Raw genomic sequence first — 15,446 nt, forward strand, 5'->3', positions numbered from 1 at the left:
CATGCAAAGAAATTGGATCTAGCTTAAAAACTGAGCTCTTGGGAGCGATTGCCGTGGTTCAATGTTTTGCGTCGAAATCGGCCGAACATGACGTCACTCTGACGTCATTTCCGGCCGACCTATGGTAGGTACGAAGTTCAAATTTTGACACAAGGTGTCAAATTGATGCAGCCGAAGGTACTGAAAGTTTGGCGTCGATACGTCAAGCGGTTTGGAAGTTATTGCAGAAAAATGGGAGGGGGGGCTCCCCCCCCCCAGTGGGGCGCGGGTTAACCCGCGCCCCAGTGGCGGTCTCAGCCAACTTCGCCCTGGGGGGGGGGGGGCATATGTTACCACCCACCTCTAACTCAAAAACTAAGAGCCAAGAGGGCTAGAAAGACGCGGTAAAAAGCAATCGACAGCTCTTAACCTTCCAGGCGGAGGGGGGGGGGGTATTTTTTGCCCCCTTCCCCCTTTAGTTTTTTCGATATATCTCGAGAACCGCTGCGCCGATCGTCACCAAGCTTTCAGTACCCTCCTGGGAGTAGCTAGCGCACATAGTTACCAAAATTTTCCAAAGGCTTTAATAGGTTGGCCGCTAATGACGTCAGAGTGACGTCATTTCTGCCATTTTCGACCAAAAAAAAGGTTTCGCGGGAAGAGCTGTCAGGCCTACAGCTTTAGAGATACAGAAAAATGTTTCAACATAAAAGGTGTGGAATCAAGAGGGCTACAAAACTGCCATTTCGGTTTTTCGATTTTTTTATTTTGACCCCCAAAAATTAAAAAACAGATTTTTTTGAATAGAATAGCCGTAAAATCCAAAACGTTTTTGAATTTCGAAAAAAAAAATCGGAATACATGTGATAGTCCCTACCGCCTTCTATCTACATACCAAATTTGAGATCGATACCTCTTTTTTGGGCCAAGTTATAGCGAAAAAAACTGTTCAAAATTGATGACGTCAAATTTTCAAACTCAACTTTTAGCAATTCTAGACCTCGTAGCGCAAAACAAAGACCATCATAGACTCCCCGTGTTGAGCTGCATCGAATCAATACCCATTTTATGCCAAAATATCAACTTTGAAATTTGACCTTTTTTTACCTGACCTTGACCTGACCTCCACCAGAAAGTGACCTAAACCGTACCTGATGGTCTTATAACCAACACCATTGAGTTGGAAATGAAAAACTGGCCATAAAACATGCATCGCACAACCTTAGTAAAGTTGGGTTCATGTGGTGACCCTTGGTGACCTTTGGTGACCTGACCTGTGACCTGACCTGGTATGACCAGTGACCTCTAATAGCAACATATGCACTAGACAACTGACGCCCTATCGATGATTTTCGACAAAATGCGTTTTACTCGGTGTTATAGCGCTTTCCCTAGAAACCCCGTGAACGGTGAAACATTTTATCTTTGACCTGACCTGTGACGTCATCGGTGACCCTGAGGTCAATGAAATTTGGTTTCTCTTCACAAATTTGAAAGGGCTATCGAACGCCGTTTGAATTTTCCGGATCCGTCCAGTAGTTTCGGAGATACTGGGGGGGGGGGGGCAAAAAAATGCCCCCCCCCCCCACCGCGCGGAAGGTGGCCAGGAGGCCCACCGCCTGCCGGGTTAATGCGTACGTTTGAAAGTATTTCGGTCATTTTTCATCTAAAAGCAATATTGGGGTCACTGGAGGTCATCAAAGGTCAAAATTTGCCAAACGTCATTATATTTTTCAGAAAGCATGCATTTATCTCAGGAACTGTGATAGCTAGAAAAATGCGTGGAAAAGAAATTGATAGCTCTTGAACTCTTCTTTTGAAAAGGTGATTATCAAAATTGACCTCAGGTCAACGGTTTAGCATCCAGAGGGCAAAAACTCCAAAAATAGCTTTTTTTACGGAAAGTGTTTTTCGATAATAACTTTTGACTAAAAAAAGCCATGACATTTATATTGCCAGAATCGTGTTCCTCTCGCCGAGACACATCGAATGAACTATAATTTGACCTTGAAAGGTCAACTTGAAAATTTGACCTCAGGTCAAGGTCATGACCTGACCGGAAAAGGTCATTTTGCATATCAGTCGATGCGTCTCGGCAAGACAAACACAATGAGACCATCCCCAGCGTTCTATCTCTTTCCAATCGAAAGTTATTGGCAAAAATCTGTTTGTAGCCTCAAATGACCTCGGATGACCTTTCTAGAGGCTATCAGCAAAAAAGACACCTTGGTCGTCAAGGGTGGTCCAAATCATTGTGATTCTGAAATATTTGGACTGTTCCTATGCGTACACACGGATCTAGAGGCATTTTAATTTTTCTCCTCTGACTTATAATGGAAAGGTCACGTCACTGACCTGACCTTAGGTCACGGATATAAAAAATCCGAGATATACTAATTGTAGGCGCCCATAACATCATGCAATCCACCAAGTTTAAAACCTCTCTGACAAACACTGCAGGCTGGACATGATTGCAAACTTTTTTTAGGCTTGGTCAGTTAACTTGACCTGGTGACCTGACCTGACATGACCTGGGGTCAAAAATTTCACACCTTGTCCACAATTGATGTACAAAAAGCCGTACGCGGTTTTTTATTTACACGCAAAAAACGTGACAGAGTGGTAACATATGCCCCCCCTCCCCCACTGGGGCGAAGGTTAACCCGCGCCCCGCTTGGGGGGGCAGAATCTGCCCCCTCCCGTTTTTCACCAATAACTTCTAAACGCGTTACGCCAGCGACGTCAAACTTTTTGTACCTTATCATACATCAATTTGACACATTCCCTGAAAATTTGAGCGAAATCCGTCGGAAAATGTTTGAGAAATTGACGTTTTAGTGACGTCATCTTCGCCATTTTCGCCTCAAAAACGGCAAAATTTCAAACGCCGCTAACATCTTCATTTGTAAAGGAATCAAGACGTAACAAAAAGATTATACGCGATTCTACTTTGTCTATCAAATGGCTGTCTCGTTTTTTTTAAGTTGGATTTTGGCCCAAATTTTTTTAAAAATCTGACTTTTTTTGGGAAAATAATTATAAAATCCGAAATTTTGAGTGTATAAAAAAACGGAATAGATGTCAGAGAACTGGTCTATGTGCACCTACATACCAATTTTTAGAAGAATCGGTTCAAAAATGTGGGAGTTATTCAAAATTTTATGACATCACGACACACACAAATTTTGAAAAATGATTGTTTTTGGAAGTTCTAGACCTCGTACGGAAACAAAAATAGCACCATTCGATTCGCCGTGAAAAACTGCATCATATTGACACCTTGACAGGTCTTAACAACCAACTTCAAAATTTGACCTCACTTGACCTGACCTTGACCTGACCTCGACCTGAAATTCATCCAGAGGTGGTCCAGATCACTTATTGAGTGTGCCTATTGAATTCTATGAGTAAAATGACCCATAAAACATGTGTCGCACATGCCCTTTTCTATATTTTGTTTTTGGTGACCTGACCTGACCTGACCTGACCTTGACCTTGACCTTCGAATGACATTGTATGCAACGAATATTGTCTTGGTAGTCTAAAAACACGTTTTGGGCAATCAGCCTCAGTCCATTCTTCGGCAACTACGGTGCAAGGCCGATACTGTAGAAACTTGCATTTTGTACCCTTGACCTGACCTTGACCTGACCCCTGACCTACTTAAGCAAAAAAAATGGGCTCTTAGGATCCGCCTTGTTGAGAGCTTTCGAGTGCTGTTTTCCCCGTCTTTCTACGACCATCGGTTCGGACTTCGGAAGTTAGACAGGGGGGCAGAATCTGCCCCCCCCCCCAGCAGGGCGCGTATATGGCTGAATAGCCCAGCGGGGCGCGGGTTAACAGTCATACCTCGTAGAAGACAAAAGGCTAGTGCCGTTACCGGTGTCAAATTGAATCGGACTTCAGACTGTAGTGTGTAGGACTTTGGTCCATTACCATTGGACAGATAGTGCATCGGCCTGAAAAATACGGTAACAATACCTAGGTTTCAGTTATTAGTCGGACGATCCGTCCCCCTGTCGAAAACCCGTGGCGACGCCCCGGAATTAATAGGTACAGATATCCCAAATAGGGAAGTTTTGCTGCTGACTGCTGAGCCCCCCTGACAATATCATAAAGTTACACCCCTGATATCCATCTCCTCCTGACTTAATATGACCGTTAGAGCTTCTTCTGCATACGTGATAATAGTCACTTTTACGCAATAAAATGTTTGCCAAAGTGCATCGGTACAATTTGATATTTCTACCTTCCTTTGACGTCATAAGGGCAAATGAAAGTGGCCAAGAACGTTTTTGTGGCTTCATATGTATAAAGTACCTTAATAACGACTCGAAGAGGTATACTCACATTTCGATTTCGGCATGTCGTCTCGTTTCATAGGTAAATATGCAACACGCATGTGTCTTTTGAAATCGACCTAATAAAAATGACGCCAGCCTAACTCCGTCAATATGTACATATTGACTCCCGTGGCCTAGTGGATAAGGCGTCCGTCTCCTAACTCGGTGGCAGTGAGTTCGCGGCCGGGAAGCTCCACGTCGTTTGACCCGCGTTCCTACATTCAGCCAGCTGGCAACTGGCGAGAGGGCCACGCTAGACCCGGGAGGACCGTGCCGCCATCTACCTGCGGCACGTTAAACTTTCGATCCAAATTGTCACCGGTGAACCGGGCACCGGCAAGGGGGTGGTGGTTCCGTGGTGTCATTCGCAACAAGCACTGCTTAGCGGGGCACCCGGGCCCATAGCCACCCATTCATTCATTCGGACAAAATTTCTTTTAAAAAAATATATGCTTTAACAGAACTCATCTGAATTTCGCCGGTAAAAGTCAAGGAAATCAATTTACCGGATTGGCCTGACCTTGAACGTGACATATGCTTAACCCTTGCCCGTATAGGGGGGGGGGGGTCGAACGGACCCCCCTCGGTTTTCGCGAATAACTCGAGTAAACAGCGGCCGATCGCGACGAAACTTTCAGTACCCTCGCGTTAATCAATCCCTCGCCCGTAATGGTGTTTTTTTTCAGCCGCGAACGTATAAGGGGGGGTTCCGTTAGACCCCCCCTGCCTTGCTGTTTCGCCCAGATTGAGCTACAGCTTGGCGGGAAAAAACGAGCGTGTTGCCCGTGGCGAGAGGAAGCCGATGACACCCAATTTTAAAGTGACCATCCCACCTAGTTTTTAGTTGAGACTTGAGATAGCCAAATTGGTGGCCATGGCCCGCAAATACCGGTGTGGGCACTCACAACATCGAAAAATGCTTTAATTCGGAGATATGGAACTTCAAACTTGCAGTTTTTGGATTCTAAGGGGCATTGGAATGCCCCCTTAGAATTTGTGACGTCAGCGGAGATCTATCCATTTTTAAATCTTAGACTAAAACCATCGTTAACCCGCGCCCGGCTGGGGGTCCTGGATTTCCACGCCCTGCTGGGGGGGGGGTGTTTGAACACCCCCCCCCCCTTCTAACTCGGCTCCTGGGCCACGTAGCGATACGCAGAAGGCGGCGTTCGAAAGAGCGTCAAAAATAATGAGGAAATCACTTCAGTCAATTTTTTGGTCAGGTCAAAGGTCAGGTCACCAGAGGTCATTGAAGGCAAATTTTCGCCGATTTCCAGGTCGAATGTCGAAAATTTCCAAGAAGCCAACGCATAACTCGGGAACCAATAGAGCTACAGCGCCGCGGAAAAGCGCATTCGATAGCCCTATTAACGCCCTTTCTGAGCAATTTTCTCAGATTTGACCTAACGTCAACGGTTTTGCCTGCAGGGGGCAAAAACTGCAAAAATAGCCGATTTTTTCGGAAACAGTTTTTTCTGCAATAACTTTTGACCCAAGCATTGTACGAGCTTACTTTTACCGGCATCGTGTTCCTCTCGTCAAGACGCATCGAACGAACTATAATTTGACCTTGAAAGGTCAACTTGAAAATTTGACCTCAGGTCAAGGTCATGACCTGACCGGAAAGGGTCATGTTGCATATCAGTCGATCCGTATCGTCGAGCTGAACACATCTAAGGCGTTTTCATCGCTCTAGCACGCCTCTATCAAAAGTTATTTGCGAAAAACTGTTAGATACCATTCGTGACCTAAGATGACCTCAGGGCATAAACAGGGGTCACAGACACCATTTTCATGTTCAGTGTGTCTAAACCACTTGTAATTCAGTGTTTGGGAGTGTTTATAGTGTCTTTCGTCCAAAACAGGCGCATTTCAATTTTCTCTCATTGACTTATAATGGTGAGGTCGCAAAATTGACCTGACCTTAGGTCATCGATATCAAAATTCTGAGATATACATTTTGTACATGCTAATGCTCTTAGCAATCGCTGAAAGTTTCAAAGCGATCGGTCACTCGGTGTAGCTATGACAGACATTGAAACTTTTTATGAGGTGAGGTCACTTCGAGTGACCTGGTGACCTGACCTTGAATGACCTTGGTCTGAAATTTTTACAACATGTGTAGAATTGATGTATGATAAGGTGTACCAAAAACGGCGGCGCTCCGCGCCGCCGTTTTTGAGATATTCGCGAAAAACCACAGGGGGGGGGTGTTCAAACACCCCCCCCCCAGCAGGGCGCGGGTTAACACGTTGTGGTATACGCTGCTTTGCGCGCAACGTCTGCCGCACTTCAAGGCTGCCAAATTATTGCTTCCAAATAAAGTCGCTAGAAACAGGAGAGATCCAAAAAGTAAGCAAAAGTAAAAGTCTAATATCTTGAAAACCGGTGAATATTTTTCCGTGAAATTTGGCAGATATTCGTTTCCGCTCTTTCTGAACCGAGCGACATCACTTTCATGCCAATTCATTAGCTTTTTGAAGGTGGGAGGGTCCCTTTAAGGTCCTAGGTCATTGGTTGACCTTGCAGGTCAAGTCAATGACCAAAAAGTCTGGAGAATCGGGACCTGTTAGAACGTCGTAAAACGCGGCTGCCATGAGGTTTTTCGGGGGGCTGATCACGAATATCATGTCAGTCTTTCCCGTCCCCAGAGACAGACCACCAAGCTTAGCTTACGATCACCCAGAATGGGAGCCTGCTTAGTGCTTCATTACGATTAGGAGCTACTCTCGCCGCACACCGGTGACCGTCCAGCCAGAAGTTCGACGTCGCGTAGTGAGGACGACGATAGGTAGAAACAACAGCTTGACGCCCCGAGGACAGAAACAACAGACTGATGCGTGAAGGATAAGCGGGATTCGGAGTTAGGTCACCTAAAAACCCGAAATGTAACGTATTGCTGAGCGAAAAAAAAAAATAATGGCATCAGATAAACAAAATAAACACGTGAAAACAATCAGAGGTACCTAATCAGGTAAATCAATGTGCTTACATTGCATCCATGTTTCGTTTATGCATTTGTTTTTATGTGCACTGACGCCTTGCAGTAAAAATTCGTTTGCCTTTTCGCTTTTGCCGCCCCCCCCCCCCCCCAGTAGTGACATTTTTACCCTGACTGGGGGGGCTAGGCCGGTGACTGCGGGGATTTGCCCCCCCCCCCCCCACAGCTAACATGTTAGACGAGGCCCTGCTAAGCTGAAGAATTGCGCGCAATCTTGACAGTTTATGACGAGAGGCGCCCAGTACGCCGAAAGCCCAATTTCAGGTGCCTGACCTGACCCTGAACCGACCTGTGACCTCGAACTCCAACTTCAAAGTAACCATCAAAAGTGTCTCGTCGCGTTCTTGCGTTTGCCGCCTCGCGTGTTTCGCTGCGCTTTTGGTTCTCGAATTATCGGCTGGGGGGCTTTTAATAGAGATGTCAATCGGATACCAACTTTTTGGTATACCGATACCAAACCGATACCAACTTGGTATTTGGTATTTCAATCCTAATGTGTTTGGTATTTTGTTGGTATTATGAACCCTTACTAATGTATAAGAGGCTAAGAAATTGGTAAAAAGTTAGTATTTCCCTCATCTTTCAAAGTTGGTTCTGTTTCGGTATTTGCTCACGGTTTTGGCATGGTTTGGTATCGGTATTCCGATTTTCTGTAATTGACATCACTAGCTTTTAACCCTTCCCCCAGCAAGTGACGGATGGAGAAAACCCCAGCAGCTGCCGGACTCACCCATATGTGGTGCCACTTGCGGCTGAGCGCGGTGGCGGATCCGGCGAAAAGTCAGATTAATGAGCAGTGTGCCCGCCGCCTCCGCCAGTTCTGGTTCTGCTGCGCAAAGAGGTTATCAGCACAACACCGTTCGAGAACTATGTACGATTCTCAAGAATCCGAAAATGTCATAAAGAGTTGGACCACGGACGGGGAGAAATCGCCTCTTCTCGAGTTATCATCCCAGCAGAGAGTAAAAACCTACTCCAAGGTCAAACCTACCTCGGAATCCGAAGACCTTTCGCTGAACATTGGAGAGATCCACTGCGCTGCCGACAGACCTCTATCGGCCACCGAGGAAGAACCTCCAGACAGCGCAGCGACACCGCTCACCTGGCGTCAGGTGGGACTGCTGGTGTGTGTCTCCGGCAGCAGTCTGCTCGCCGGCAGCTGCGTGTACATTCAGGTACCGTTCTTCACGCACGAAGCGCATCGGCGCGGCTTGAGCAATGCCTCATCGGGCTCTGTTTACAGCTGTTTCGCGCTCACGCTCTCGTTAGGATTTTGGGCCATGGGCTGGCTGGCGTCGCGGTTCGATGTGACACGGCTCTACCGACTCGGTCTGCTGTTGGCCAGCGTCACCACGGTGGTGTTTGGCCTGCTCGTCTACGTGGAGCGGCCGGAAGCGTTCCTGGGGTGGTCTGACGATGCGCGTCGCCGAAGCCGTCGGCACAGCCGCTGTACTGACGGCGGGGCGAACCATCATCATCAACCAGTTCCCGCAGCGGATGAACTTGGCCGTCAGCCTGGTGGAGGGTATGTACGGAGGGGGTCTGTGCCTGGGACCGGCGATCGGCGGCGTGCTATACTCGGCTGGCGGCTACGGGGCGCCGTTCTACGTGCTTGGTGCCCTGCTCATGGGGAACGCCGCCGCCAGCCTGCTCCTGATGCCGACAGTGACAGACTACTCGGTCGAGCAAGTGGAAGAGGAGGGTGAAGTGTCGCATCTTCGCGACAGACTCCGTTTGGTGCTCTCTAGCGCGGACACCTGGTTCATTTTCACGGCCCTCTTTCTCAATGGGGTGAATTGGACTGCAGTTGATTTGAACATTGAGCCCTACACGCTGCACACGCTCGACATGCAGCCCGACGAGCTGAGTCTCTTCTTTCTGGGCTCATTTGCCGGCTATACGCTCTCCAGCCCGCTGTGGGGCCGACTCTCGGATTATATCGACAACACGTTCCTGCTTGAAGCCTGCTGTTTATCGCCGACCGCGCTGGGCATTCTGCTCATCCCTCCGTCGCCGCTGCTCGGTCTCCGGCCGTCCCGCCTGCTGCTCGGCGTGGGGATGACGCTGCGCGAGGTGTTTCAAGTGGGCGCCTACGTCCCGTTGCTGCCGCTGGCTGTGCGACTCTCCACTGCGCGAGGTCTGCAGAGCGACGTGCGCGCCCAGGCGCTGGTGACGTCTCTGTGCGGCGCCGCCTACTCCTTCGGTAGTATGACTGGTCCGATGGGCGGCGGGCTGGTGACGGACCGCTGGGGCTTCCCGGTGCTGGCCACAGGGCTGGGAGGCGTCACCGTGCTCCTCTGCCTGGCCATGGCCGTACGTGGAGTGGTGTATCACGCGGCGCGACGAGCGGCGCCGGCTGCCGCTCCCTGAAGGTGTGGATCTCAGATCAAAAATAGCTGATTTATCTCGGAAGCCTATATTTGAGTGGCATGTGTTATATGGTTCTGACCGAAAGACGTTCGAGCTGTGACTTGTGGCTGCTAGATTTTTTTTTATCGAGCTAGGCGAATGAGATTTTAGATTTAAATGAAGCTTTTAAACAATTTTCGTTCAGTCATTGTGTGCTATTTTTCTGTAGCTTTAGGTACCTTGTTAAGACACGTCTAATTTAAGATGACAGTGACCGTTTTCATGGAAAACTTACAAGGTCAAGGTCACGACCTGACCAAAACATGTTATGTTTCGAGTCAGTTCATCGTATGGCATGGTCTGAACATTTCGATGTACTTCTATCGCTCTAAAATTTATCTATCGATATTTTTTCTAAAAACTGTTGTCTGCTGTTTACCTTTCCTGGCCTATAAAGATGATCTCAGAGCTCGTAAGTGGGGTCCTGGGTGCAATTCCTAGTCAAATTGAATGGCGGCTAAACGCTCAATTCAGCGCTAGCCGCTAGTTCAATTGAATCACATACAATGTCGGGGAGGAAGAGCGATCTCACTTAGCCCTTGCTGAATCATCTGTCGGCTAAGTTATGTAAGAATTAAGGTCAACATATTCCGCCAATATTCTAGAAACGCTTACTTCCCGGTACACACAACCTGGTTAAGAAGCCATGACCCTGCCTCGGATTAATGTGGCGTCTTTTACCACACAAAAACACACATGGCAGATGGGAGCACAGGTGGCGCAAGTGCGTTTATAGAGCGATTGTTCTGGGCATTGTGGAGACCCATTAACCCGCGCCCTGGTGGGGTCTGTTTATAACGCGACCTGGTGGGGGGGGGGGCTATTTTTTGCCCCCCCTCGTATCTCCGAAACTACTGGACGGATCCGCAAAATTCAAACGGCGTTCGAAAGGCCTGTCAAATTTGTCGAAGGAAACCAAATTTCATTGACCTCGGGGTCACCGATGACGTCACAGGTCAGGTCAAAGATGAAATGTTTCACCGTACCGGGTCATCTAGGGAAGGCGCTATAACACCGAAGAAAACGCATTTTGTCGAGAATCAGCGATAGGGCGTCAGTTGCCTAGTACATATATTGCTATAGGAGGTCACTGACATTACCAGGTCACAGGTCAGGTCACCAAGGGTCACAGGTCAGGTCACATGAACCTAACTTTAGGTACTAAGGTTGTGCGATGCATGTTTTATGGCCAATTTTTCATTTCCAACTCAATGGTGTTGGTTATAAGACTATCAGGTACGGCTTAGGCCACTTTCTGGTGGAGGTCAGGTCAAGGTCAGGTCAAAAAAGGTCAAATTTCAAAGTTGATATTTTTGCATAAAATGGGTATTGATTCGATGCAGCTCATCACGGGGAGTCTAATGGTGGTCTTTGTTTTGCGCTACGAGGTCTAGAATTGCAAAAAAAAATTGAGTTTGAAAATTTGACGTCATCAATTTTGAACAGTTTTTTCGCTGTAACTTGGCCAAAAAAAGAGGTATCGATCTCAAATTTGGTATGTAGATAGAAGGCGGTAAGGACTATCACATATATTCCGGTTTTTTCGAAATTCAAAAAACTTTTTGGATTTTTCGGCTATTATAATCAAAAAATCTTTTTTTTTATTTTTGGGGGTCAAAATCCAAAAATTTCAAAAATCCGAGATAGCAAGTTTTGTAGCCCTGTCGATTCTACAGCTTTTATGTCTTTATCGTTTTTCTGTATTTGCAAAGCTATAGGCCTGACAGCTCTTCCCGCGAAACCCTTTTTTGGGTCGAAAACGGCAGAACATGACGTCACTCTGACGTCATTTCCGGCCAACCAATCATAGCCTTTGGATAAATTTTTGGTCACAATATGTAAAATTGATGTCCGGGAGGGTACTGAAAGTTTGGTGATGATCGGCGCAGCGGTTCTGGAGATATATCGAAAAGTCTGGAGGGGGGGCAAAAAATAGCCCCCCCCCACCAGGGCGCGGGTTAACCCGTGCCGGCTGGGTTATTCAGTCAAACGCGCCCCGAATGGCAGACTCTGCACCCCCCCCCCCCGTATAATTTAATTTTAGACTTTAGAGCCGACGGTGGTAGAAAGACGGCAAACGCGGCACTCAAAAACTCTCATTAAGACGGATATTATGAAGATATGGTGTTGAGTGCTCTCGCGAGGAACATATTGTTATAATAACTCAAAATGAATGACCTTTTCCTCGAATATAGAAAGCTTAAATGTCGAAAATGATGTATTTAGGTGAATTTTCGCCCACAGGGCATCATCAGACAAACAATTGGCATACCTAAACTAAACATCAAACATCAGTTTAATTTATGCCAATTGCTTGTCTGGTGATGCCCTGTGGGCGAAAATTCAGCTAAATACATCATTTTATAATTATTTTTTTAAATACCATTTATTGTTATATTTTTTGATGTATTTACATCAAATGTACATCAAATACATTAAACTGATGTTTGATGTTTAGTTTATGCCAATTGCTTGTCTGATGATGCCCTGAGGGCGAAAATTCACCTAAATACATCATTTTCGACATTTAAACTGTCTATATTCGAGGAAAAAGCCATTCATTCACGCGCACTGCAGCGGGTCTGAGTCGAACACGAACTGCAGGTGGGGGGGGGGGTAAACCCCCCCCCCCCTGAGATCTCAAAAACGGTGCAACGTAGCGACAAGCGGTAAACGGCGTTGGATAGGTTGAGATGAGATCTACAAGAAATACTCAGATCATTTTTGGGTCAGGTCAAAAACGAGGTCAGCAGAGGTCACCAAACTCAAAATGTTGCGATTTTTAGCGATCTCGACATCCCTCCATATTTTCCGCTTTATCTCGGGAACTAGATGAGCTAGAAAGTTGCGAAAAAAAGCATTCGATAGCTGTTGAAACGCTCTTTTGCTAAGCTTTCCTCAGATTTGACCTTAGGTCAACGGTTCAGCCTATAGAGGTCATGTAATGTCAGATCAATATTGCAAATTATCCGGAAATGTTTTTTCTGCAATAACCTTTCAGCCCAAAGAGATAGAGAAATAATTCACACACCATCGTTTTTAGCTCGTCAAGGCGCATCGAATGGTATATTATATGACCTCGAAAGGTCAAGTTAAAAAGTTGACCTCAGGTCAAGGTCATGACCTGACCGAAATAGTTCATGTTGCATATCATTCGATCCGCATTGACGAGACGAACACGATAAACGTCGAACGGAGTCTCTATCTCTATTCAATTAAAAGTTATTGAAATAAACCCGTTGGTGACCTCAGATGACCTGAGATCGAGGTCATGTTAGGTCAAACATTGACCAAACTAGGTCAAGTTGCATCTTGATCGACGCGTCCTGATAAGATAAGCGGGATGGTGAAAGAATGACGTTTCTATGCCCCATATTTCTCGAGTTATGTCCGAAATTGCATGCCGGGCCCCAAAAAGTGACCTGACGTAAGGTCACAGAAATAAAATTTCGAAATAAACAAAATGTTCCTTATGGTCTCCTAATATGTTTCTGAAAGTTTCATAGCATTCAGTCAAATGGTGTGGATGTAGCACAGCGTCAAACTTTTTATGAGGTGAGGTCACTTATCGTGACCTGGTGACTTGACCTTGCATGACCTAGCACTAATTTTTTCAGAGGTGATGTACAATTGTTTGATGAACAGCTATACAAAGTTTTTAAAGTCGTAGCTTCACTGTTTTTTTAGTTACAGTGAAAAAACCAGAGGGGGTTGAAAACAGCCCCCCCTGCAGTGCGCGTGTTAACACGCGCACTGCAGGACGCAGGTTAACTGAGCCGTTGAAATATCCGTTATTATAACGGATATTTGAAGCACAAAAATTTCTGTCCATGTGATGTAGGTCACGTCAAAATCACGTCAAGGGCAAAACTGCGAGTTTCCAAATTGGTATGGAGCTTTTAAAGCTGGCAGGTACTTTGCTAAAAGCCAATGTTTTGTGATGTGTTTCTGGGATGCATGGCGTCAAATTTGCACAAGAATAATATATTTTTTGCTTATTAGTTGTCCATCTTTGGTAAAAAATCGGAGGGGTTGAGGTAAAAATGGCCATGACCATGGCCATTATTATCGGTTGACGTGGAACGCCCTTCCGGTGAAGTCGGAGTCGGATTCGAGTCAAGTTAAGCCCATCGTCTGAAAGATAAAACATGCAGCCCCGCTTGTGACCAATATGATCAGCTGAGAACTCAGTGCGGTGCCCCGCCCCCCCCCCCTTCCCCGTTTCTTGTGCACAGTTCAGCAAAGTCAAGCTTAATTAAGCGTAAGTGCCATTATCCATACTCGCTTCGTAAAGGAATGTGACTTTATTTCTTGTGACGAAATGTTTTGCCTTACGCACCTTAGGTACTATAAATCTAGTTAGGAAAAGTTCAAGTTTACCGCAACGTTCAAAATGCTGCAATGAATCAGAGCTAAGATATTGCTATTACGCATGGTCACAACTCAAAATAGATTCAAATGAGCCATGTTGTATTACCTATGCTAACGCAAGAAGCTATATAGTTCGCACATATGGACCTGACTGGAAGGATAACAGCCTCGTAAGTTTTGGCCCTCATGCTGCAACTGTTTTTGTTTCTCCCCATAGAGATCTTACTTACGAAGAGGGGTAGGTATAATCATCGACACTGGCGGATCCAGACTTGCGTTTTGGGGGGGGGGCAACTCGTGCAAGGAGCCAAACCTAGGGTACCCCCAAATCCTGTTTTCTCATCGGATTTAGGCCACTTATTTTTCGTCACAGCCCTGAAACGATAATTTTTTTTTAACTAAAAAAAAAAATAGAGAGAGAAATGGTAGTCCACTCAACCCGTGCCTTAATATTACTTTGAAAACACTTCAAATTGCTTTTGTCGACCACCGCTCCGGGTCGGTGCTTGGCGCAGCCTTCGCGGGCTGGGAGGTGTCGGTTGAACCTCTCTGCCGTTCGGCCCCTGATCAAGCTAGAGCTCGCGGAAAAAAACGAGTGTGTTGCCTGTCAGTGACGAGAGGAAGCCGATGATACCCGATTTTAAGGTCCTTGGTCATTGGTTGACCTTCCAGGGCGGTGTTTCACGGTCGCGCTGCCAGCCGCTGCCAGCGCATTCCGCGAGCTAAGGTCAACCTTCGGTAGTGTTGTAGGTATAGGCTAGTTGATGTCTCCATGGAAACCAAAAGTGCCAACAGCGCTGGCAGCGTGCCGTGAAACACCGCCCAGGTCAGGTCACAGACCCAAAAGACGGGAAAATCAGGGCCTGTCAGAACCTCCTAAAGTAAGGCTGTAATATATTTTTTGTGCTGATCACGAATTTCATGTTAGTTTGGATCATAGATGATGTCTTCATGCCTTTAGGCCATGTCGGGGCAGGCCAGGTCAGGTCAACCAGGTCAAACAGTACTTATGGGTGTCCGTGTAGCAGGTGTCCGACTACCACTGGCAGCTACGTAACATGATACGAAGGCATCAAAACTACTTCGTAAATGTTCAAATGGTTGCTAAATGCTAAATTCAAAATCAGCTAAACGAAACTATCCTAGAAACATGTTAAACTCGGAAAAGTGCACCGAGGTCATCAAAGGTCAATGACCTGACTTGACCCTAAGGTGACATTGACACCTACCACAATGGTTGGGACCAACATCATTTCACATGTTTGAGCGTTTTAAACCACGAAAAGACTGTAAACGAGCGGATAATGTGAGCCGACATACGCGGAATCGCGATTCCGGCTAAA

At 46.4% G+C, this 15,446-nt stretch overlaps 1 protein-coding gene across 1 annotated transcript; it reads left to right on the forward strand.

Moving 5' to 3' along the window:
• Positions 1–8,739: 8,739 nt before the first annotated feature.
• On the forward strand, positions 8,740–9,693 carry LOC122372765 (MFS-type transporter SLC18B1-like). The gene has a single exon (XM_043350322.1). The coding sequence runs from the start codon at positions 8,740–8,742 to the stop codon at positions 9,691–9,693; it is 954 nt and encodes a 317-aa protein (XP_043206257.1).
• The last annotated feature ends 5,753 nt before the right edge of the window (positions 9,694–15,446 follow it).

The sequence above is a fragment of the Amphibalanus amphitrite genome, unplaced genomic scaffold (assembly GCF_019059575.1).
Source record: "Amphibalanus amphitrite isolate SeventyFive unplaced genomic scaffold, NRLGWU_Aamphi_draft 001398F_arrow, whole genome shotgun sequence".
NCBI lineage: Eukaryota > Metazoa > Arthropoda > Thecostraca > Balanomorpha > Balanidae > Amphibalanus > Amphibalanus amphitrite.